The following is a 24137-nucleotide window of genomic DNA, read 5'->3' as shown; positions in this document are numbered from 1 at the left end:
TAGAGCGTTAAAGTTGATTGTGTAAGTTATTACAGCGTGTTAACGTTGTTGTAGTATATTTAACCGATGTCTAATAATAAGGGTATGCGAGAATAAAGGGTATTAAAACCACTTGTGTGCAAACAGTGATATTGGGGATGCCACTGGGTTCAAGCAGTTGATTACAGCGCGTGGGTAATGGAGCTCCGCGAGCGATTGAGGGTATTGAGGGAGTGGAGACTGGCCATGGAGTTGCGAGGCGAGTAGTGCGGACGTTGCGGCGGCAGGGGCGGCTCCACGTCACTGACAGTATCAGTGGAATTCAGCCACATCCCCGAAAGGCGGCGTGCGAGATGATCAAGCCCCTGGGTATCCGGGAACGGGTACACCGAGATTTTGAGGTGGTGCCACGGTCCGTGGTCCCAAACGCTGCGCTCGACGTACTCCACCACCAGCAGCAGCACTTCGGGAGACAGCGGCTCTTCCTTCGCCCCCCAAAGACCACGCCAACTGCTGGTGAACTTCAGCATGTGGGCCAATGAGTCGTTGAGCCCCTTCATGAGCAGATTGCCTCCACTGAGGCGGCGACACTCGTCAGCGCCCGTCACTATCTGGTGGTAAATAAGCGCGAGGTAGTCGCCAAGGCGGGCTGGTGTCCACTTGGAGCGTATTAGCGCCACCGTCGCCAGAGGGTACTGGTCCCATCGGAGCATGTGGCTGCGATAAAGCGGCTCAAAATCAATTTTCTCGAAGAGGCAGGCCACATGATACGAGTCAAGCCCGGCGTCGGTAACTGGCGAGTCATCGGCGTCCACTGTTCGTTTGTATAGGGGCATAATGTAATTAAGTAAGATGTGGACATCAGTGGTGGCGCCCCAAGCACGCAGAATCAGCGCTCCTTGAGGAAGCTTCTCGCGGTGGGCAGCACTGAACCCACAAAGCTCAATGTCGCCATCGTCATCTTCATTGGGCGGCGGCGGTGCGGTTTTCACCAGGAACAATACTTTAGCAAGTTGACGATACACTGATTCGTTTCGCCAGAGCGATAGCAGCACCATCCTCAGCGCCGCGGGATGATGACACACTGCGGTCACTAAAGCCCTCACCACGAGCGCGAGGGCCCGCGAGTGGCGCCCCCGGTGTTGGAACAGATCATACAGCGCCAACAGTTTGATTAACGTGGTAATGGCGGCACACAGAGCGTAGCTGAGACCGCCGTCGATGTTGGTGTTCGCGAGACGGCGCGTAGGGTCTTGCGGTGCCGGCACCGGCGCCAGCGACGTCGCCACGATAAAGTTATAAAGCGCCAGCGCCAACATGGGGTCGCTGGCCTTGGACACCACCGGACAAAGCGACATCACCGCGTAGTCTCGCGTAGTGGTGGGCGCCGGCAGCACTTTTACCAGCGCCGGCAACTCGTCGTACACGCGCCCCATCGGGGTAAATAACGTCTGGAGGAGGTCGGCACGTGAACTGAGGTACCACAAAAACTGCGCCAGCACTTGAAATGATGGTCCCGTTTTGCGGAGATGCCCGATAAGCAGCACCACGAGCTCGGCGCCGTACTTGTTCGCTATGAGCGGCACCGCCCGCTTATTACACTGGACAAGTTCCCACACCAACAGCACCGTTTCCACCGTTAACATCGACAGTGACCCTTGGGAAATGACGGCGGTGAAGATGAAATCTAGGTCGTCCTCACCAAGGCGACTGAAATAGTGGCGCACCATGTTTCTAGGGCCCAGCGGCGGTACGGGGTACGACACCATGAGCACCACCAACTGCAGACACACGGTGACGAAGTGGCGCCGCGTTTCGGTGAGCGACGCCAGCGCCGGGTACTCGAGCTTGCCGTGAGTGTTGTCGGTGGCACGGCACCACAGGTTAAGCATCAGACACACCAGGGTGAGGAGCGCCACCCGCGGCGCCTCGCTCACAAGCCACAGAAGGCACCTCAGCCCCTGGACCACAAGCAGGTGCGGGTCGCGCGTCATCCCCTCGGCCACCACCACCATTACCGCTCGGAGCACGTCAAGCCGGTTGGCGTCGACGACGACGTTGGGGTCAGTGTAAGGTCGCGTCTGCGGCTGGCCCAATCCGGGCTCCCACATGGCGCCGGCGTCGCTATCGCTGGTAAAACCGGGGCGGTGGAGAAGCGCTAATAGCGCTTTTAGTAAGTCGGGTGCTAAGTGCGGGGGCACGTCGCTTGCCGCCGAGTGGAGCGTAGCAAGCTCACCAAGCATCTTGTCGAAGGGACGCGTGTCCCACCACATGGCGTCGCCGGCGCCCACTTCGTAGCCGTAGGGCACTAACCGCACAAGCCACCGGAGACAGCTAAGTAAGTGGCGCGTGGGCATGTCGCCGGCGTCCTCAACCACTTTTGCCGCCACCACCCTCACCATCATCACGTAGTTCACTTGGTTGCCCTCCCACACCTGCTTGAGGAGATGGGGGGCCGCCGCCGTTTCGATGTCGCCGGCCAGGAGCGGGGTTTCCCAGAACACACGCCACCAGCGGCTGCGCCAGGGAACCACGTGTCCCTGGCGGAGCCGGGCGAAGTGGGCCAGCAATGGCGCTTCCAGGGTCATTGTCGCCAGAAGCAGTGGAGGGGGTGCCTTGTGCCGATGAGAGTGCGACCACGCGGGTGCCGCGACCGCCTGATCTCAGTCTGAGATTGTTGGGTAAAAATGAGACAAAAATGAGACAAAACTGTTTGAAATCATTATACAGAGTTTTTCGTTACTTTTTGAAATGAAGGGTTTGAATATGAGAGTGAAGGAAACGCTACGTGAACTAGTTAAATTTGGTGATGGAGAAGACGGCGTGCGACGGAGATATGAGGTTACTGGCGGAGAATGGTGCGACTGTTGCATTCGATGCAGGCAACCAAAGATGAGTAATCCAATACAACTTCAACGCTTAGTTTAGCTTATTTAATTGTTATCATTCATTATTACGTTAAACATCTAGACCAATTGTAATGCGTATCTAGTCAAGTCTCATAAACGCAGGGCGGGATATTCAGCGGAGTCAATCCTGGACTTTCGCCACCATCTTGACAAACCGCAACATCTCCGACCGGAGCTTGACCAACTCGACATTTTTAATCATCAACTTGCCATTCATACGGGTGACAATCGTCTTGACGGTAGCGTTGATGGTGGCATGGGGCAAGCCACAAACTTTGACCCAGTCTACATGCTGGTACGGGTTAGGCAACGGACGACCTAACTTTTCCAGCTTAAGCTGGATCAACTTACTTTCACGGGTGACCGCGAGCTTAAAGCACCCGACAATCAACTGCTTCAACTCAAAGTCCATGGCGCAGTAGTTGGCGAAATTGTTCAGCTGATTGAGGTACCGAAGCAAGTAGATAATGTCCATGTACCGGAACAAGTAGATCACCCCCTTCATGAAGATGGGGAGCGTCAACCGCAACCGCAGCACTAAAATTAACAAAAACTTGTCCAAGGGTAATTCTTTAGAGTCAACTTTGGGCGACTCCGGAGGGAACGAGTTGTAGATCTTCGTGGCAATGTACTTCACCATCACCGCCATCAACTTCTGGCGTTCATACCGGTGCTGTTCGGGGGTGAGCGCCGACTTAGAGCCGGAGTGGGGGCCAAAGAGAAGTCCCAGCGCCGGGGCGCCGATCTGAGTGTTCAACAGGTTGAACACGGTCCGCGGACTCGCGCGAGGCGACGCCTGGGGCGACTGCTGCGGGGTTTCGTGGCCGGTGCGATAGTTGCGCAGGCCAATCAGCCCTGGCGAACCAGGATCGCCGGTCAACGGCGACATCGGGAGGAAGCGCCGGCGGTCGGCGGTGCGGAGCGACATCATCAGCGCCAGGTCGTCGTCACTGAGGTCGTGGTCACTGCAGAGCGAGGGCATGTCGGCGCCAAACGCTGCCGCCGCTGCTGCCGCCGCCAGCGGCCGGGAGTCGACCACGTCGTGGGTGTCAAAAATCGCAAGCTGTTTAGTGGATCGGGACTTCATCTCAACAGAAGTGCCGCTATTATCGTCTAGAGATACCATCGTGTGTCAATCTTTTGTAGTGTTCAAGCGCCGAAAATTCACCTAATAGGTAATAAAAAACATGACGGAAACTGGGGGCACAAACGGGAAAAATAAATTGGGGAAAACAAAAGGGATAGGAAATGTGATGGCTCGTGTCAATTCAATAAACACCAAGGCAAACCAAACGTTGTTGAAACGGGGAGGGCACAAGATGGATGGGGATGGAGACGATAAATGCGAAAGAAAAGAAGAGGGATGTGACTCATGAGGGCGCGCGAAGCTAGCCACACTTTTGCTCCGATGGGCTGTGTGCAGGACTCGGGTGATTAAGGATGTGTCACCCACAGTAAGCTAGTCAGGCTACGGGGAATGAGTCATGAAGCGTACTGACTCGCTGAGATCACGCTATGCTGAAAAATCATTTGTGGTGTGACATAGGTGACGGCCACATCTCAATGATTGACGGTGGTTGTGAGCTAAACCTTCAATCAAGAAGTCTTGGTTTTTAGTGTACCGTGACTCATGCTCGGGTCCCGGGCTCGATTGCATAATTACGGGACCGGGTATAAAATCAAGGCCGATTGTGTAAGCCTCCCCGATGTCGTGGCCACCTTTGACAGCACGACATCGCTTGCGGTGTCTGTTCTCTTCCAATACCGAGCCCACGAACTTTTTCAGCAATTGCTTAACTTTGTAAATCCCTCACTCTCTCGGAAATTCCCCCTCTGCAGTAACTAAAAACACTTGCACTGTTCAAAACACTAAAAGAGTATCATATCCGAAACATACCCTAACCTTGCTAAGCCAAGACAACCTGTTGCATCTCTGCCCCTTCTCGAAGTATATTTAAATATATTAAATTCCTGCCGCACCCTGCCTCTCACCTGCCCTCACCCACGCTCTCCCTGTGTTTCTGGGATATGTGCGATCCCCGCGAAAATCACCGCTAGCCATGGCAGAAGACATGAGGCCTCTACGCAATTACAAGGACGCCATCCGTGCCCTTAACGCGCTCCAGCTGAACTACGCGCTGATCGAAGCCACCCGCAAGCTCGGCCCCAACGTCGACCGCAATCAATTGCTGATCAACGAGGTGTACGAGTACTGCCGCCGTCTCGGATACCAGCCCCAGGACTTTGACCGCCTCAACATCATCCACGTCACCGGCACCAAGGGCAAGGGGCTGACGTGTGCGTTTGCCGAGCTGATCCTCGGCCAGTACCGTGGCCACGGGCGCATTCTGAAGGTGGGGCTTTTCACGCTGCCCCATTTGAAGCTGGTGCGAGAGCGCATCCGGATCGACGGCGCCCCGATCTCGGAACTGAAGTTTGCCCGCTACTTTTTCGAAGTGTACGACAAGTTGTCGCTGACGACGTCTGACCCTAACGAATTCCCCACCCTCCAGCCGTCGAATGAAGTGAAGCCGATGTACTTTAAGTACTTGACGCTCTTGCTGTTCCACGTGTTTATGAGTGAAGGCGTCGACACTGCCATCTACGAAGTCGGTGTCGGCGGTGAGTACGACTCCACTAATATCATCCAGCACCCCACTGCCACCGGTATCTCCACTTTGGGAATCGACCACACGTTCATGTTGGGCGACAACATCAAGCTGATCACCTGGAACAAGACCGGTATCTTCAAGCAAGGAAGCCCCGCGTTCGTGTCGCCGCAACCGGAATACCCTGATCTGATCCCTATCATCGAAGAAAGAGCTAAAGAACGCCAAGTTTCGGAGCTTGTGCTCGTTGATCCCAACCAGGTGTTGCCTCCTGACCAGAAATTAGGTCTCGCCGGTGACTTCCAAAGAAATAATGCCGCTCTTGCCGTGAGCTTAGTTGATGCTCATCTCCGTAAACTTGGCTACCAAGGCGACGACGTCATTGAAGATGGTCACCTCCCCGACCAGTTTAGCGAGGGATTGGCCAAAGCTGAATGGCCCGGGAGATGCCAAACTATCTTGAACAAACCTGAACGCATTAACTGGTACATTGATGGCGCTCACACTCTCGAACTGATGGCACAACTGCTGCGGTGGTTCGTCCAACAAATGGAACCGAAAAAGAAACAAGGCCTTCGAGTGCTTCTTTTCAATCAACAACTGAGAGAAAATGCCGACGATCTCTTGGTGACGTTGTACAACACCGTGTACCCCAACTGCAAGTTTGACCACGTCATCTTCACCACCAACATCACCTGGTCAGACGGCAAGTACGACGACGACTTGGTGCTGATGAACACCCTGAAGAAACAGGTCGACGAGATGGTTATCCAGAAACAACTCGCACAAGTGTGGGCTCTGCGAGACGCGTCCACTGGCAATAACAGTCGTAAGCACATCTTCCCCGATATCGAAACCGGGGTCAACTTCATCAAGCTGTTGACCAGTCTGCCCGACTACGCTCCTGCCGCCAGCGGGGAAGTGGACGTGTTTGTGTGTGGCTCTCTCCACTTGGTAGGGGGTTTCCTTGTGGTTCTAGATGGAGACAAGGAGCAAGCTTGAGGCGGAGACGGAAGGAGCATCATCATGACTGTTGTATCGAACCACTACTACTACTATTCGTTTTGAGAGAAAACTGATGGGTAGATTTGCACAAGATTACACATTGTTCGAGCATACACGTGAATGCCACTCTTTGACATTTGATAAACTAATATAGATCTCGACCACATCAACCCGTGCTACTAAGCGCTGCCCTAATCGACACAATACTAATATCACTAGTTTAACCGTTTATTACCTAATGTACACTCTACGCGTTGGCGTTGACAATGCTCTCCCGGGTCAGCTTCACCACTTCATTAACCCCAGTAAGCGCCTGCTTCCACTGGCTCAACGCCTGCTTGACCGTGGCCCAGTCGGCGGTGTGATCAGTGCCGGCAATGATGAACTTGTTGGCCCGGGTCAAGAAGAACACTTCCAGAACCTGGTCCAACTTCCCTTCGATCACACCCGCCTTGATCGCTTGCACAAGAAGCGCTTCCAATTCGGCGCCTTGGGCAACGGGGATGTCGGAGTAGTTGTATTCGACTTGTTCGGGGTGGTCCGAGAAGAACTTGGCCACTTGAAGGATACGCGACTTGGCAACGACTTCAGGGGTCAGTTGCACCGGTTCACCACGCACGTAGTGGTCAAATAACGCCACCTTGGCGTCGTTCTTGTTGGCGGCGATCGCCTTGGCCACGTTTTGGTTGACCAAGAACGACACATCCACCACCTCCAGAGCGAGGACAAAGTCGATGAGACTATGGAGTTGAGCCAAGTCGAGCTCGAATTGCTTGCTGAAGTCGGCAATGATGTTCAACAGGGTCAAGGTGTGCTTAGTGTCCAATTCGATAAACTTCCAGAACACGCGGCTAATCTCGTCTTGAGGCACTTGCGCCGCCTTCAACCATTGCACGAGGTTGTGGCCGATGTTTTCTTCAAACAAGCTGAAGTCCAACCGCAGCTTGTCGATGACGGTGAAAATGTATTCCAAGATGGCAACCCGAGTGGCCAGCGACTCCGGCAACAAGTTGAACAAGGTGTTGAGCACCGAGATGATGGTGGTGGGCTTCAACACTTTACGGTCACGCAACGACGGCTGCTTGGCGGGGACGGTCGCCTCTAAGAGCTTGTAGATGGGGGCGTTCTTGTCGTCGATCACCAGCTTGAAGTCGCGAGAAGCATTGATAAGGATGTGGATCAACAAGTTCATCAGGGCCTCGTACTCCTTATCCAGCAACTTGGCGTAGGTCTCCGGGGTCAGGAAGTCGTAGATCGTCTTGGTCAACTCGGCGCGGTTGGTGGGCTCGCTCGAGCCCTTGGTGGGGAAAAACGGGACCACCGCATCGGTGAACGCAGTGTTCTGGTTGGCAGCGTCAATGATGCCAGCGTACTCCTTGACGGAGTCGCTTAACTCGCTGTCCACGACAATAACCGACGCCATAACTGTGAGGGATGCCCTCGACCGCTGAAAATCTTTTCGCACTGGGGGAGTGAGCGGCGGAAGCCACCACCTAGCGGAACTAAGAAAATTGATAAGAAATTTTATATGAATGAAAAATAGTCGTGGGAAGTAACAAGGTACTTTTTATCTATGAATTTTTGAAAACGCTGCTTCGTTCTAAATTAGTCATCTATCGACTGTCTGGATTAAGTGCGGCGGTGGCATTTACGCGTACCGAAAATTACGTGCAGACAAAGGAATTAATCTTAGCGTATATTCAGTCTAGTAAAAAGATTGTTTCTTCGAATGTGGACTTGCTCTAAATAGAGATCAACATCGATGTCTGTGTAACGGAAGAGCAATTCGCAAGATCTCGATCATTGAAGCTAATGGCTGGATGTGCCACAGCAGGCTTTTCTGACATCAATCCAATTAAACCTCAACATGAATTTATGACAATTCAATCATAATTCGGAACCTGAGTCGGTTACCGAAGTCTCATTGGCAACCACTGTCGCTTTGATACTTGCTTTCTCATCGTGAGCAGACTCAAACAAAGCAGGCACATCGGTTGTATCGACCACCTCTTGGGGAATTGTATCCGGGTCGTCTGGGTTATAAAGCACAATCCCGTTCGATCGAGCGTTCTTACGCTCTTGCCTTTTGTAAAGGTAGAGAATGAGAATCGTCCACACAATCAGAGCAAACGCCAGAGCAGCGGTAAGCGAATACCCTTTGAGATAGCGCGGAGACTCCACCGTTTTCCATACAAGTAATGAGATCCATGCCGACAGCTGTTGGCCCATGATGTTCATAATCACAATACAAATATATCGTTGGATAACATCAAAGCGAACCATATCCCCCTGCCATGAAAACATACAAGGAGCCATTACCCATCCAAAGTACTGGAGACAAAAGGCAAACCACTTCGCTCCCTCAGGGATGTTCCATACTGCAAGAAGAACATTTCCCAAAATGTTAAACACTTGAGAGAACACAATTGCACCCCATCTGGATGAAGCCCAATCTGCTATAGAGCATGTCAATATCAAATAGAACATACCCAAAGCTGGAGTCAAGGCTGTATAATCTTGAAGTGGACCTTGAGCAAACCTGGGTGACCCGTCAGCTTTGGTGAGAGACTTAAGCCAGAGGGAATACGAACCCAGCGTCGCGTTACTATTGTTCCAAAGTAAGATGTCCCAGATACTGAGAACGTACACGTGCCACGAGGAAAGAACCGTCTTCCACGTACGCCAATCGAAGATAAGCTTCCCGGCGTCCTTTTGAGGAGGAGCATCTTTTCCGTCATCCTTCATTCGCTTCCGTGCAATTCGAATATCGTCATCAGACAAGAAGATCGAATAGCAATCCGTAGGCGTTCCCGGAATCATGTACATACCAACAATACCAACGAAAGCTGATACGATCCCATCCACAATGAAAATCCATTGCCACGCTTTTAAGCCATTAACTCCATCGAGATGACGTTCAATAGCCCCTGAAATTAACCCCGATGTTAACACACCCAAATACTGACCCATATAATAGAACCCAGCACGTCGGGTAACTTCGCCTGTGCTCAGTTTGAACCACAGGCCAAACAAAGCCATGTAAGCCAAGTACAGAGGAGCTTCGGCTGCCCCAATGAAGAATCGAATAGCTTTTAACCCTCCAACCAGGGTGACTCGATAAGTACACACCGTAAGAATCGACCAGGTGATATCAACGGCTGGAATGACATAATTGAGTGGCCAGGCATACATAATGTAGATAAATGGGATCTGAAACACGATGTTGCCGATAGTGAACATTGATTGAACCTCAACTAAATCATTTCCTGTCATGTTGATGCCTTCCTTGAGCCCACCAATGTAAGCTGAGTTCAAATTGGACTGATCCAAGTATTTGATGAGATAGGCAACAAGTGAGTAGCATGTTAAAAGCAAGTCCACCTTTAAGATGACTTTACGTTCAGCAGGGGTATCATTGTCGTGAAACCAGTGATACCATTTGCGGTTTTTTCTCACATACTTATTCACTCGGTACTCATACTCGTCAAAGAACTTGTACCATGGACGACCCTTCTCTGTACGGTACTCAAGTTTCTGGTGTTCAGCTGACAGTAGTTTTAAATCCTCCTTGGTGTCCACGCTTAATTCTTCTTGGGATTCAGGCAGTTGTAAGCCAGCCGTGTCTTCGTCAACAATCCGCCGTTTAGGAAAGACGCCCCACTTGAGACGCTGAAGGTAAATCGACATACTGTGATTGCATCCGTATTCCTCGGGGGATCATTAAGTTATATGCCTATCTTCGGACATTGTGGATACCTCAAAGCTGTGGCCTGGCTCTCTTCAACCATTGCAATTATCAGCACACTTCACGTGAGCATAAACGCCAAAATACTCAGATTTGACATCAATAAACTTGTGATAAATTGGAAGGTGTAGGGCGGTCACTTAACTCGATCAATTACCCAGTTGATCATTTGAAATAATACCAAGCTAGGGATCCCAATCGCCTGGGGTTTTTCGATTTTGTATCTCGCCTTGCACGCAAGGCGTTATCTCACCCAAGAGCGCCGTGCGACGGCTTAACTATGGCTTCTACGAGTACCCGAGGTTAATATAATTCATGTCTACGCTTTTGAGAACTTCGAGCTATTATGATTTCAATCCTACTGCCATCATGTTGAATCATCGAGTTTGCAGTTCAAATTCGATTACTTCGGATTGCAATATCCCAATGATCGATACTTCAAACTGTTATTGTGAGCGATACCAGCTACGCCACAGTTTGATCAAAGCGTTTAAACTTTGATGCAATTAATTAGTACCGTGTGTGGGGTCCAATCGATTCGGATACTCTGGGACGTGTACTCTATAATTCTAATCTAATCGAATATCTAGCATGCCCGTCTACGGGCTGGGCGAAGGCTCCTCCTTCCAGTGAGCGAGATTCATGTCGTCCATCGCCGCTTCTAGCTCTTCCATCCCGGGCATGTGGCCCGGGTTAGGACGGTTGGGAATGATCTTCAACCCTTTCATGGCTTCATCAATCGCTTCCTGCTGCTCCTTGCTCCACCCGTCATAGGGCTTAAAACCTGATGGTTGAGCATTTGCTTGATCAACAGGGGCCCCATTCTGTGGAGTAACAGGTGGAAGCTGTATGACGGGTTTTGGTTTTTCTGGTTTCTTGACTTTGTCAGCAGTAAACAGTTGAGTGCCAGTGAACCATACTTTGGCCAAGTAGTCCAATTGATTTCCCTGATTGCTGAAATCAAACGTTTTCCCGGGACGAGCGATATCGGTGAACCACGTAGCATTGACCAGATTGTAAGCGCAATAATGATAGCCAGAGCATATGGGGTTTTTGTTCCAACCCTTGGTGGGGAGGTATTTGACAGGGGTATAATCTAGATCGTCCTGCATTTCATCAAAATCGTGTCCACCAAAGGTATCGCCGTCTATAACCACTCCCAGAACTTCTCTGAGTCCATGATACTCCGGTGGAACCACACCTGCTCTGATGCTTAACGCTTTGGCATACAAATCTACCACGTCGTCCCGCTGCCACTCGCGATAAGGGAACCGTCCTTGATCCATAGAAAACAGATTCTTCTTGCACCACAGCATGCCCAGGTTGATCCAAAGAATATTACCACTGCTGTCGATGTGGCCTGGATGAGACGAGCATACTTCAACGATATCGTCAATATCATACATTTGATTCTTACGATCACTGACTTGACCCACGGCCGCAGCCAGGTGTTGGTTGAATTCGTAATCTTCATCTCCTGAAACAGCCATACTGATCCAGTACAACTCCTTGTCACCCCAAACGGCATCAGAGAGAGGTTTTCCCAACGCAAGCATAGTGTTAAGAGCGAGTAATGCTCCGAAATGACGTTGTTTATCGAGCACAACCACCCCTGATTCCTGTAGATGACGCCATCCCACCATGTAGCGGTTCCCTAATGTCTTATTCAGGGTGGCAGCGTAGCCAAATAACTCATCTAGCCCTCCAGCTTGTGGCATAAGCTTGGCAAACATGTTGGTTTCGTCCCACAGATTAGTGTCCATAATTGTACGGTCCTTAAAAAAGTATGTTCCCAGCTTTTTGTATTCGGGAGAATCGAAGAGTTGTTCTGGAGGCACTAACAACACCGAATCAGCGTCCATTAAGATTGCTTCTTTAAATGACAGAAACATTAAGGCAGGACCACGCGTGGAGTAGCCCTTGAAAACTCTCTGGTATCCATTCGTGAGAACATCTTTGATATTGACAAACCTTACGTATTGAGGAGGAAATTCCAGATGGTAGCTTGAATGGTTTGCCAAAAGATCGATGTCGGGTCGGAACTTTTCATTATTTGTTGGTATAAGTCCGTCGGGCCCTAAAAGCAGCTCCACGTCAGCTGTGGCAGTGGTGTTTATGATTTCGATGGTGCGATCATTGAGATCACCTCGATGGATGATTTCGATGGGAAGACGATTGTTGAGTGCTCTCAAAACTCTCACAAGTCGGGCCACTTCCTGGCGGAAGCTGTTTGATGCCGATATGACTATCCCGCGTCCTTGTTGGTGTTGGTGAAGATATTGGATCAAGTCGTGTGACTCTTTGTTGTAGTTCTTACCGAAATCCAGTTCCGGAAAGTCTCCAATCTCGCCTGAAAGGAACGGCAATAGCTTCGATGTAAGCTGGGAATACTCTCCGACACCCTCATTGAGCATACACTTGGAGTATATCCGTAAGTAGCCCATGGCGTCCGCCATGTCCAGCTCCACCCTAGCATTTGTATAGACCTGACCACGATACTCACGTTCTTGAGCTCTTTCTCCTTCGACTCGGTGTTTGAATTTATCCCGGTTGGAAACATGATTAAGGTAGCCGTCGCCGATCAGCTTCAGGAACTCATAATCAGGGTGATTATCGATGAAGTAACGGAGAAACACCCGACACCGATCATCCAAAGAGGCCAGCTCAACTGATTTCCGGTGCTTTTCGTAGTAGCGGGTGAATCCTTTCCAGTCCGAATGCGTGTAGGATTGGTAGTCAAGTTTTTGTCGATAGTCCTCGGGAAAAAGTACCGGTAACGCGAGTCTGTTGGACAAGGGAAGGAGTTTGAATAGGACCCAGCCGATCACAAGTAGCGATAGCACTATCGCCGTGTTTCTGGGGGTTGTTAGCCGCCTCATGCTTAGTGTCAGGGGCTGTGTCGGACGACACTTGAAGTTGCGTCGACAGCACAAAAAGGAAACTCCGGTACAGGGAATCGAACCCTGATTTGCTCGGTGAAAGCGAACCGTGATAGCCATTACACCATACCGGACTTGTTGATGAAAAAAGGTTGAGCTCCTCAAATGAAAATATGAGCATGTTGGTATACATGGATTTGCCACCTACACACTTTTAACTTACTTCTTGACAGTTATACGTCACAAAAGAGGTATGCATTTTATTTTTACCGGCTTTTCTTATCACGAACCACCTATGAAACCAGTTTGAGTACCACTCACTAACCCATCTCGTGCGCACTCATCCCATGGCGCCGTCAGAAGAATGGGTGCTAAACACACCACTGCCTCTTGGTGATGACTGGGTTCCCATATGTCAATACCTGGATATTGACTTTTCCCTCGATCACTTCTTGTTGGCCATGGACAATCTTATCCGTGAACCCAACATCAACTCGACAGTGATCATGCGTGCCGATATCCTCAAGGAACGCCGACTGGATCAGGATCCCAAGCTTACATTTGACGCTGAACTGACTGAACTTCCAGATTTCCCTGGTTCGGAACTGCTGGAGCCGCTCCATCGCAATATAGACGATACCGACTTGCGACAGCCTCCTATCGCCCTTGATCTCAATACAACGCATGAAGTCGTCCGGCGTATCATACCGCGTAATCCTTTCAAGGATTACATCATTAATCAGACGTGTCTTGTGGCTAGAGACGACAAGCAAGGCCTCGTTGTCTACGTACCTCATATCAGCGAGGCATCCGAAACCCCGTTTTACCTCCCACCGGTACAGGCCATTGGGATCTTCTACGGACAATTAACCACCGATGCAACGAAAACAGGGCTTAGTATCCACTATATCCCGTTCGGGTACGAGAAAGGTCCCGAGGCAGTTGCAGCGCTTCGTGCTTCAGACATCAGCAGCAGACCCCAGCGCATTGCGTTAAGACTTTTGAATACTGCTGCCAAACACTCACTAGGACGGAAGACGGGCTATGCTAAGCGAGTCAACCACGATAAAGTGGTGCCGCGAGTCAACTTCCAAAACCGGTACTTGGCACTCAAACAGAAGTATGCCGATCACCTTGTGAACAATTGGCAAGAAAACACCGATCCACGCAAACACGTGTTTGAAGACTTGGCTATTGCTGCTTTCCTCATTGAATTCTGGGCTATCGCCTACGAAAATCCCAAAGAGCAAATGCAATTTCGCGATTTGGGGTGTGGTAATGGCTTGTTGGTCTACATTTTATTGCAGGAGGGCTACAAGGGTGAAGGTATTGACGCTAGAGCACGGAAACTGTGGAGCTCATACCCAGAGCTGGTTCAAAGTCAGCTCAAGGAACAAGTAATCATCCCTCAGATGCTCCTTAAGCCTCACCCGGCGGTGCAAAAGGTGGCTCCTCATATCACCGACAATGGCCGGATGTTCCTTGTGCCTGATTTCACCCTCAACACCGATACCTACTGCTCTGCTGGCAGTCTCTTGGAAAGTCCACGAGTGTGCACGGCTGAGTTTCCTCCAGACACCTTCATCATTGGCAACCACAGTGATGAGTTGACCTGTTGGATTCCACTTTTAGGGTACCCGTTCATTGTAATTCCCTGTTGTCTGCACGCCTTAAGTGGAGCTAAATTCAGATTCCCACTGAAACGAGCTTATTTTGCTTCAGGTAATGGCGTCTCTAGTGGCAACTCACAGTACGGGGCTCTTGTTGACCATGTTGAGGATTTAGCTACGCAAATGGGGTGGCAGGTGGAGAAAGAAATGCTTCGCATCCCCAGTACAAGAAACGCTGCCATCATTGCGACTAAGCATACCCCAGCTTGGTCCCAATTGAATGACGACGCAAAGGAGATTCGCGTCCACGACGTCATACACCTTGAAGGCGGTGCTGAGGGGTGGGTACAAAACTCGGTGGCATTAATGAAGCGAGCACCTCGTGGGCACTGATTTAATTATAGATACGGAACTTATAGATGTAAATAACAGTCAAGCTGAGAATCAGTGAAAATGGATTCTGAATGAAATTCTCTCAGATTAAGGTGGTTGAAAAGCCGTCGAATTGGTCCAGCGTAGACACGAGTCAGTTTTCCACAAATTGAGTGAAAGAAATCCACAGACACTTAATCAAATTATGAGATTGTCAAGTGCAACTTCACCAGGGGTATACTCATGAGGAGCCAGGTGAAAGAGTAGTTTGAAATATCAACCGGCAATGTTGACGATTGCGATAAACACTTGCATCCTCAAATTGAATTGTAACAATCTGTGCACAAAACATCAATGACGTCTCTTCTTCTTCATAAAAAAAGAAGTTACTTGCCTTTGTTGGGTTTCTTAGTTTTTTGAGCTTTCGGAACCTTTGACACGGCCCGTTTCAACATCACTGGGTGCAAGCCGATGTACTTGCCATTCATCTCTTGGAACGCCTTAAGGTAATCGTTTGCATCAGAGAACGCGACGAATCCGTACCCTTTAGGGGTGCCACTTTTGTCCATCACTGCCTTACACTTCGTCACCAGCTTGTATTTGGAGAAGCCTTGTCGCAACAAGTCATCACTGGCATCGGTTCCCAAATTGCCCACAAACAAACGGAAATGAGCGGGATCCCAATCACCTTCATCATCATCAGCCCCTCCACCATTGCGAGAGTCCCGGGACCGACCACCGATTTTTTTCGCCGTGGGGATACGTCTCGAGGCTAATCGACGATCACTGACCATTTAGTGATAGCCGTCTGTCATAGCTGCGCGACACTGGTAACGGGCATCGCGACGCCAACCCTTGACCTTTCCAACCCCCAACACGACCAGTGACAGCCTGGTGCCACGTTTCCGAGGATCTGCGAGTGAACCATGTACATTTTGAGTCGGATCCAGGACCTCATTCGCATCCCGCCCCTGGCATTCAACACGCCGATCCAACATGCCATCACGGATGAGCTCCACAAAAAATACCTGAACAAGGTGATTAATGGATTGGGTTTGGCGATCCTGGTGTGGGATTTACTAAAGATCGAAGACGGTATGCTTAAGACTGGCGATGGTGGCTCCTACGTCGATGTTGAGTTCCGCCTTGTTGTTTTCAAGCCGTTCGTCAACGAGATCCTCCAAGGATGGGTCGCCGGGTGTACCGAAGCTGGTATCAAGCTTCGACTCGACTTCTTCGATGACATTTGGGTCCCCAAAGAATACTTGTTTGAAGGTTGCACTTATAAGAGCGAAGACAACGTGTGGGTGTGGCGTCCTGACGCTGACGATCCCGAAAGCGAGTTGTTTTTCGATATCAACGAAAAGGTTCGTTTCCGAATCGAAGAAGAAATGTTTGTAAACACCAAGCCTAAGCTGGGTTACGAGACTGAGGAGGAGATCGCTAAAAAACCTGCCGCCTACTGGTTGAAAGCATCTATGCAATTGGAAGGTATGGGTTGCACCTCGTGGTGGGACTAGTGAAGAGCAATCAGCATATCTTCACTGCTGACTAGAGGTCAGATAAGGCATGAAAAACACTAATCTAGATATATGATTAGAAACATTCATTCAGGGGATTGGTACTAATGATTTTACAGTAATAATATACACTCATAAATTGCATTGAGTAGTATTCTTGTGATGTTTGATTCGTTATGAGTGCATTACACTTGAATTGTCTACGATGTCATGATCCAACTTCAAAATCCATAAGTAGAAGCTGATCAATGTTGATTCATTGAAATTTGTAATAGCGCAACTCACATTGTAAACAATGCTAGTAACGTTCAATAAAATATACTATTTCAGAGTTGATAAAGGTTTATGAATACAATTCTCATCGTGTCATGTTCATTAAGGACTAGTTATATTGCATGTACTGGGACGTGGAGCTGAACTTCAAGTTACCCTTGATGACCTTGTCCACCGCCTTCAAAAAGTCCTTTTCGTTGGCGACCTTCCTCCGGGCCCGGATGGCAAACATACCGGCTTCAGTACACACCGAGCGCAATTCGGCCCCGGTGGCGTTGGGACACAACCGCGAAATCAACTCCCACCGGATGTCCTTTTCCACCAGCATCGTTTTTGAATGAATGCGGAAGATGTTGGCCCGGCCTTCAAGGTCGGGAAGCGAGAATTCAACCTTACGGTCAATTCTTCCTGGACGCAACAACGCCGGGTCTAAAGTATTGGGTCTATTAGTGGCAAACATCACCTTGATGTTACCTCTGGCATCGAAACCATCAAGCTGAGTAATCAATTCCAACATGGTTCTTTGCACTTCGTTGTCACCACCGGCGCCATCGTCAAATCTGGCCCCACCAATGGCATCAACTTCATCAAAGAAGATGATGCAGGCTTTCTTAGTACGTGCCATTTCGAACAATTCACGCACCATTCTCGCCCCCTCACCCACGTACTTTTGTACTAATTCAGAACCAATAACTCTGATAAAGGTGGCATCAGTACGGTTAGCAACTGCTCTAGCGCAAAGAGTCTTACCAGTACCGGGGGGACCGTAGAGAAGAATACCCTTAGGCGGGTCAATACCAAGCTTGACGAACCGTTCCGGCAGCAACAACGGCAATTCCACCACTTCACGCAACTTTTCAATTTGCTCTTTACAACCACCAATATCGCTATAGGTAACGTCGGGCTTCTCTTCAACAGTCATCATAGTGACACTGGGGTCGATCTTGGGCGGAAGGGGAAGTCTGATTTGGTACTTGTGACGGTCAACCCCAACACGCATGCCTTCTTCAATATCGGTGGGCGACACCGAGTCACCCAAACCAACGACGAACTTAGCAATCTGCTTGATGTTGATGACATACTTGGCACGGTTGTCGGCGTTGAGCATCAGATGCAGTGTCGGCAACCCGCCTTCTCTGGGGGCAGCCTCGATGATCTTGGTGCACCGGGCAACTTGCAACGGCAGTTCTTCACTCATTCTCTGTTTATCACGCATCACGTCCCAAAGCTGGGGAGGCGCAAGACCGGTGTCCAGCTCTTTGATACCGATCAGTTCCTTGATCCGCTCTTCGATCTCCTTCAAGTCCTTTTCGAGCTCCTTGAGCAGTGCCAGGTAGGGGGCGGCGCCGTAAGTTTTGAGCACCTGGATGTCGCCTTCGGAAAGAGGCACGATGTCATCCTTGACTTCGTCCTCGTCGGGAGCAACGTACTTGTCCCAATTGGGGTTCGGCGGCATGGTGGTACTCGTGAGATAGTGGCGGTGAGTGGCAAACGCGGCGCGAAAACTGGGTGTGGGCACCGAAGCCAGTGGAACAACGATATCAAAACGAAATGAGTGACGGTGACGAGATATGAGTGCATAGCAATCGGAGTAGTAAGATGATGGTGATACGAGTTTGATGTTAGTTTTGTTAAGGCTTTCAGCAAAATTTCGCAGTCCTTCTGTTTTGGTTGGTCAAATAACACCTTACATTGTTGGGAATATGTTCTGCTAGGTGAGCCAAATGCAAATTATTGAGGTGGTTTGTGGTTGAGCCGTGTTGCTTTGATTGAGTTGTTGAGAATGTGGATTTTCATACTCCTTCGCAATGGTACTGGTGACGTGAACCAAAATACCCATAATTTCCAATTTCAGTCTCACTTCCAGTACGTGTCTTGTCTAGAGCATCAGATACAACTTGGCGTACCGCTAGGGCCATCGACGTAATTCTGAAAGCCCACTAATGGAAGGGGAAACTTGTGGAAAAGTTTATACCAATTGAGGTATGACCATGGTGTAAGTGTGCTTCAAGTCGATGTGATGTGAACTACAAGCTGTGAAATTGTAATAATGCATTGACTATATACAAAAGACCAACCTCGAGGTTCCTTCGAAGTTTACCTGTCATTGGCTGGGAGGTCAGTGACAAAGAGAATTCAAAAAGAACTGCCACCACCCCCACTTGGTGGGCCCGCAGCGGCAGAGAGCGAGGCACCGAGGCTGAGTATATTGGCCGCCGACACACTCACTCTGTATCCTTCTAGACCACCAAAGTGTTCGAAGCTTATCAGTGGCTGGATGGTGCAAAGACACGCTTGCACCAACCACCGATGTCTTCGAAGCTTATCGGTGGCTGACACAAGGCTCACCCAGCCCCCCCGAAGTCTTCGAAGCTTATCGGGGGGATTGAGTGGTGCGCTGAGAGAAAGAAACTGACTGGAGAGCATTGACAGGGGATGCTGGCCCTTTTATGCCCCTGTACTGTACACTGGCATGGAATCCGAAACTAATGAAGAGTTACCCGCCTTTGCCATTGTGTCCGTCGTCAAGTTAATCTGTGCCTGACTACTGCTGAGCTGATCGGAGATGGCGTGCGCGCCCCGGGCACGAACAGGTCCCAGGGCTGTGCCTCGACGGGCTAAGACCAGGCCGGGGCTGGCTGAACCCACTTCAATGGCGTGTTTCCCGTGCCCATCTTGCATTGCATCGTCAACTGGCGGAGTCTACGCGGGCAAAAAGGGGCTCCACATGAGAAACGAAGTATTCTACAACTATCAAGATGTACCCTTACACGTTGGCTATCTCAAGCACGTCAAGTTGTCCCAGTGGAGCTTCGGGTCATTTACCTAACTTGTTCATTACACGAAATTCTGGCTGGTTCGTCGATGGAATGCGGGGAACGCTATACGTCGTCAACTTTAGACGGGTCAAGTCGGAAACAAAGAATGCACCCGACTTAAGGGGGGTACTATATCCAGGACTGGCCTCCAGCAACAACATAAAAGGCGGGCTACTTGCTCTTCTTCTTCATCATCTTCACCTTTTGCTTGGCGACTTCTTATGAGTTGAAATCCACTCAGGTCTGCCACCACCTGGGACCGTGACCCACTACCATGGTACCCGATACTGACTGACGCTTTCTACTGACGCTACTACTCGCTGTTGAGGCCACTACTCGCTGCTCGCTGTTTGCTGATTTACTAGGTCGCCCCCAGCCACCAAAAACTTCGAAGGATTGGCGGCTGAGTCGACTGCTCGCTGGACTTGACTCGTGTTCTGTCACGCTGCAACCAGTAACACTCCATGACCATCCCGTAGGCGGGGGAGATAGTGCACCTTCATACACATCCCCCATGGGCGGTAGGCAAGACATCCCGTCTGTTTGTATCCGCAACGACAGATTAGCCCTGGTCGGCCAACAAGCGTATGCTCGCGTATGCTTGGACCTCGCGCGAGAACTGATGGCACTCCATCGACTGTCACTGGCCGTGTTTGGACTGGTAAGGGGGGTAGATGGGTCTCCCTTCCCAGGATTTTTGTAGGTTCGGGGTCTGTTTTGTGGCGTGTATAGGCACTTGTATAGGTCTATAGCTAGAATATTCATATAATCGATTGACAAAGTTACTCAACACATAATTGTAGATTCTCTTAACTTTGCATTGCTTGTTATCTAATTTACATCAAGCCGGACTACTGGCTGCATCATACTCAACTGCGCTAACAGACTATGCTCTATATATCTTTGAAAAGAGGCAATTGCACTGATCATGATGTACATTGCTAGTATGCCTATTTAGTAGGGGTGTTGCCCATTTGAAAAAATTCATACAGCGTGCCTTTGTTCAACATTATCACTATCATCAATATTATTAGTTACAAAACCATTGAAACTTGTTCTTACATGAACCTTGAAGAAACAATCGATTAGGTTCATCGTGTAGTCGAGGCGGCTTTATGTGTAACATGGCGAAGTCTTACTGGAGCAGGAATCATTGTGTCACGTAGAGGTGGCTAACTGCATGGCGGCTGCTGCAAATCGATTCAGGCTAAGCTCTGCAGCTTATGGGTCCCTAATGGAATATTGAGGCAAGTAGCACTTTTTGACGGAGGTTTCCTTTTCGAATCCTTTTTGGTGTTTATAAGAATTGATTGGAGTCAAGTACGATTCCGCCAGCAAGTGCATCTGAACTGTCTTACTCTTTACGGAAAGCTAGATCCCATCGATATGAAACATTTTGCGCCCTTGATTTTACGAGATTCGGATGATGTCGTGAATCGGGACAGCCGCTATTGTACCCATTTTTGATCCTCCGCAGATTTAGGTTGGTCTCAGAAAGCACAATGGTGCCTAGATTTATGAATACATCTAATTGAGTACATCCGGTGACAAGATTGGGAACGATTAAATATGGTGCATGTCTACGCCCACGCCTATTATCCTCGTAATTATCCAGGACGTTTTAGGTTCGATGGATTTTGGGTTGGTGTTCGTGAATAGTGACCTAAAAAACGTTATTGAAACTGATCAAAAGTGGATCTAGGGGTATTCTGCTTCCCCAAAAAGGATATATGGGTTTCCCTAACGGTTATATTTGCGCTTACCAAACCCAAATCAAAGACTAATGACACCTCTGTGTTTCTGAGTCACCACAAAATCGATAATTGCGGTGACGTTTGCAAGCTCAGCTAGACTGTATGATTACTTGGGGCTTAAATGAAGGTAATAGAGCCTCCACTTCATTTCAAGATCGACAGATTTAGTTCATACTTCTGGGTATGATCTGGAACACAGCAACAGCTGGTAGTTCACCATGCGAGTCGTTCAAATGACGATTCCCCTTGCGGAAGTTTGATTAACTGCAGGGATATCCGCGTAAATGGTCTCGAGGTGGCAGCGGGCGCCGGTTTGCCAAATCAGTACTACTAAGTGTTCGGATCGGTAGTGGGTCGTGCCCTAGCACAAGTTTTCACCAAAGGCCAGTTCCCATGGGGTTACGCGATAGGCGGCCACATCGCGCGCCGCACGATCTTCCAAGAACGATTAACCGTCCACCTCTCGACATGCTTGCTCGGGTTGGATTGCGCCGGAGCATAGCCCGACCCTATCAGTTGTCGTGGCTTCGTTACCAGTCTAACCAGCCTAACACGCCACTGGACTATACCCCGAAAAAGAACTTGCCCACACCAGGAGAATGGAACCAGCTTAAACAGCACATCCCGGGGGAGACGGTGCAGACCAATACGCTCAAGGATAGAGTGCCGATGTTCCCTCTTGGTAAAGAAAACGTTCCCACCCTCATTCCTCGTCCAGGAGTGCCTCGAGTTGGACCTCAATATACTTTCCGCCAGGTGGTCGATATCTTGAAAAATAAGAAACAGCCGGAACTTATCTACGAAAGTGAGCCTCACCGTCTTTATTTCCTTACCTGTTTCTGTTGCGCTTTGGTATTTGCTGTCTACGCCTGTGTATTGCTAGAGTACGCTTGGTTCCAAGCCAATAAGGACTACGAAGAAAATACCACTGAAAAGAACGAAGTATTGCGCAAACGGGAATGGTTGTTCAGCTTGATGAAGAATGCTTCTTTCGGTATCATTATGGCCGTGGCCGCGTTCGCCGTCGCTAAGTTCCCTACGCGGTTGATCCGTCGTATGTGGTACTTACCTGCGGGTAAGGCCACCAATGCTGCCAAAGGTGTTTCCAGTACTGGCGCTGCAACCACTCCTGAATTTGTCCAGTTTACCGCATATCCGTTATTCCCCGGTCAAGCTACTCCCGTGATCACGGTGCCTTTGGAAAACCTTACTCGTCGTCACACCGCGAGAGTCTGGACCGGTAAAGGGTTTTACGGTACTGCTGACAACTCGTTCTTTTTCTTTGTACTTAAGGAGACTGGTGAACACAAGCGTAATTGGATTGTTGACCGTAAAGGATTCTTCTGGTCCGACGGCAGAGTGTTCGACTACTTGTTTGGCAAGGAGCTGTTAGCTGCTGCTGAAGCCGGGATCCCTTACGACGAGCAAGTGGGGATCATCAACCGCGAGGTGGCGAAGAAGAAGAAGCAACTCCGCAAAGAGCACGGCCCGTTGTGGAGACTTAAAATGGGGGCTAACGAAGCTAAGGCCGACTTGGACAAAGCTGGCTCGTACGTGCAAGGTTTGCGCAAGCCTGACCAAAAGCGTTTAGGCAAGGGCAAATCGTGAGTTGGATCTTGTATATAGTTTATCGAGAAATGCATCGTTTTTCATCTGTACGTGTGATTTAAGCTTTAGTGGCAGTGCGAGCCCGTTTCGTTGATGGCATCTACCGTGTACTCTCATCATCGAATGTTCGCGAAGTAGAGATGACGTCATTGACAGTTTATCAAAACATCCCCTAATTTTTTTTTCTCTCTCGGAGTCGGGGCTGGTTAGATACAGGCCTACATTATCCAGGGGGCACTACTCGATACTTTACGTAGTCTCCTCACCATAACTACTCTACGGAATATCGCCAATTACCCTCGGCGACAATTTCATCGCGTCCGCCACTATATCTCGGTATCGGTTTTCTCCATTCTCGTCGAAAAATTTCACTCACCCCCACTGTTTTTCTTCCCCTCAATTTTTCTCTAAGTTGCTGCATATTGTGTATTTGCCACCGCGCAAAAATTTCACCACTTTACCAGCGACTGGTAGTTGACCCTGACCCTTTCAACTGCTGCAAACATGGCCGTTACGTTGCGTTCGGGACATGCCACGGGGACGAAGGTGCCGCGGAGCCCGCACAAGCGCCGGCGTGGTCTGCGTCTCGCGGCTCGCGAACCGCCGGCACCCCAGCAGCTCCCGCTGCCTAAGCCCGAGCACCTGGACGACGAGGATGACGATATCATTGAGATTAAGTGTCCCACGGACGAGGCTCTTAGCACCAACCCCGACTACATCGCGCTCACGCTGGCGCGGCGGGTGTTGGAGGGGACGTGCCACGACTTGCGACGCCAGATGGTGACGCTCAGCGAGTGGCTGGCGAGGGTGGCGCGGGCACAACTGAAGCGTGAGGTGCTAGCGGTGTACCGGGAAGTGTTGTCGCGGGCGCCGACACCGGCACTGGTGATGACCCTGCCAACAGTACACTGGGACCGCTACAGCGCCGCGCTTGGCGCCCGCGTGGGTGCTGGCGCCTTCGATCCCTCGGAACCCCTGGTGGAGTTCAAGCAGATGCAGATGTTCAAGCGGTGAAAAGTGATTCCGGCAGGTCCCGGGGGCAGCTATCTGTAAAT

General features: G+C 50.0%; 12 protein-coding genes across 12 annotated transcripts; 5 read left to right on the top strand and 7 right to left on the bottom strand. All coding sequences in view use genetic code 12, as the record gives it.

Annotated features, from left to right (window-relative positions):
* Window positions 1-161: 161 nt before the first annotated feature.
* Window positions 162-2567, bottom strand: DIURU_002397 (uncharacterized protein; the record flags this gene model as incomplete). The annotated part of the gene is made up of 1 exon (XM_034155043.1): window positions 162-2567. The coding sequence occupies one exon, from the start codon at window positions 2565-2567 to the stop codon at window positions 162-164; it is 2406 nt and encodes an 801-aa protein (XP_034012813.1).
* A 442-nt stretch (window positions 2568-3009) lies between these two features.
* On the bottom strand, window positions 3010-4014 carry DIURU_002396 (uncharacterized protein; the record flags this gene model as incomplete). Its single annotated transcript, XM_034155042.1, has 1 exon — window positions 3010-4014. One exon carries the CDS (start codon window positions 4012-4014, stop codon window positions 3010-3012), a length of 1005 nt encoding a protein of 334 aa, XP_034012812.1.
* A 934-nt stretch (window positions 4015-4948) lies between these two features.
* Window positions 4949-6499, top strand: DIURU_002395 (tetrahydrofolate synthase; the record flags this gene model as incomplete). Its single annotated transcript, XM_034155041.1, has 1 exon — window positions 4949-6499. One exon carries the CDS (start codon window positions 4949-4951, stop codon window positions 6497-6499), a length of 1551 nt encoding a protein of 516 aa, XP_034012811.1.
* Window positions 6500-6749: 250 nt separating this feature from the next.
* Window positions 6750-7925, bottom strand: DIURU_002394 (uncharacterized protein; the record flags this gene model as incomplete). The annotated part of the gene is made up of 1 exon (XM_034155040.1): window positions 6750-7925. The coding sequence occupies one exon, from the start codon at window positions 7923-7925 to the stop codon at window positions 6750-6752; it is 1176 nt and encodes a 391-aa protein (XP_034012810.1).
* A 464-nt stretch (window positions 7926-8389) lies between these two features.
* DIURU_002393 (uncharacterized protein) lies at window positions 8390-10189 on the bottom strand (the record flags this gene model as incomplete). Its single annotated transcript, XM_034155039.1, has 1 exon — window positions 8390-10189. The coding sequence occupies one exon, from the start codon at window positions 10187-10189 to the stop codon at window positions 8390-8392; it is 1800 nt and encodes a 599-aa protein (XP_034012809.1).
* A 657-nt stretch (window positions 10190-10846) lies between these two features.
* On the bottom strand, window positions 10847-13126 carry MNN15 (putative alpha-1,3-mannosyltransferase; the record flags this gene model as incomplete). The annotated part of the gene is made up of 1 exon (XM_034155038.1): window positions 10847-13126. One exon carries the CDS (start codon window positions 13124-13126, stop codon window positions 10847-10849), a length of 2280 nt encoding a protein of 759 aa, XP_034012808.1.
* A 347-nt stretch (window positions 13127-13473) lies between these two features.
* On the top strand, window positions 13474-15129 carry DIURU_002391 (tRNA (uracil) methyltransferase; the record flags this gene model as incomplete). The annotated part of the gene is made up of 1 exon (XM_034155037.1): window positions 13474-15129. The coding sequence occupies one exon, from the start codon at window positions 13474-13476 to the stop codon at window positions 15127-15129; it is 1656 nt and encodes a 551-aa protein (XP_034012807.1).
* A 365-nt stretch (window positions 15130-15494) lies between these two features.
* DIURU_002390 (uncharacterized protein) lies at window positions 15495-15902 on the bottom strand (the record flags this gene model as incomplete). Its single annotated transcript, XM_034155036.1, has 1 exon — window positions 15495-15902. One exon carries the CDS (start codon window positions 15900-15902, stop codon window positions 15495-15497), a length of 408 nt encoding a protein of 135 aa, XP_034012806.1.
* A 132-nt stretch (window positions 15903-16034) lies between these two features.
* Window positions 16035-16628, top strand: DIURU_002389 (DNA-directed RNA polymerase III subunit; the record flags this gene model as incomplete). Its single annotated transcript, XM_034155034.1, has 1 exon — window positions 16035-16628. One exon carries the CDS (start codon window positions 16035-16037, stop codon window positions 16626-16628), a length of 594 nt encoding a protein of 197 aa, XP_034012805.1.
* A 382-nt stretch (window positions 16629-17010) lies between these two features.
* Window positions 17011-18357, bottom strand: RPT1 (proteasome regulatory particle base subunit; the record flags this gene model as incomplete). The annotated part of the gene is made up of 1 exon (XM_034155033.1): window positions 17011-18357. The coding sequence occupies one exon, from the start codon at window positions 18355-18357 to the stop codon at window positions 17011-17013; it is 1347 nt and encodes a 448-aa protein (XP_034012804.1).
* A 3585-nt stretch (window positions 18358-21942) lies between these two features.
* DIURU_002387 (uncharacterized protein) lies at window positions 21943-23082 on the top strand (the record flags this gene model as incomplete). Its single annotated transcript, XM_034155032.1, has 1 exon — window positions 21943-23082. The coding sequence occupies one exon, from the start codon at window positions 21943-21945 to the stop codon at window positions 23080-23082; it is 1140 nt and encodes a 379-aa protein (XP_034012803.1).
* Window positions 23083-23586: 504 nt separating this feature from the next.
* On the top strand, window positions 23587-24096 carry DIURU_002386 (uncharacterized protein; the record flags this gene model as incomplete). Its single annotated transcript, XM_034155031.1, has 1 exon — window positions 23587-24096. The coding sequence occupies one exon, from the start codon at window positions 23587-23589 to the stop codon at window positions 24094-24096; it is 510 nt and encodes a 169-aa protein (XP_034012802.1).
* Between the last annotated feature and the right edge of the window lie 41 nt (window positions 24097-24137).

The sequence above is a fragment of the Diutina rugosa genome (assembly GCF_008704595.1).
Source record: "Diutina rugosa strain CBS 613 chromosome Unknown scaffold10_size284702, whole genome shotgun sequence".
Lineage (NCBI taxonomy): Eukaryota > Fungi > Ascomycota > Pichiomycetes > Serinales > Debaryomycetaceae > Diutina > Diutina rugosa.
This window is presented reverse-complemented; position numbering and strand designations above follow the sequence as displayed.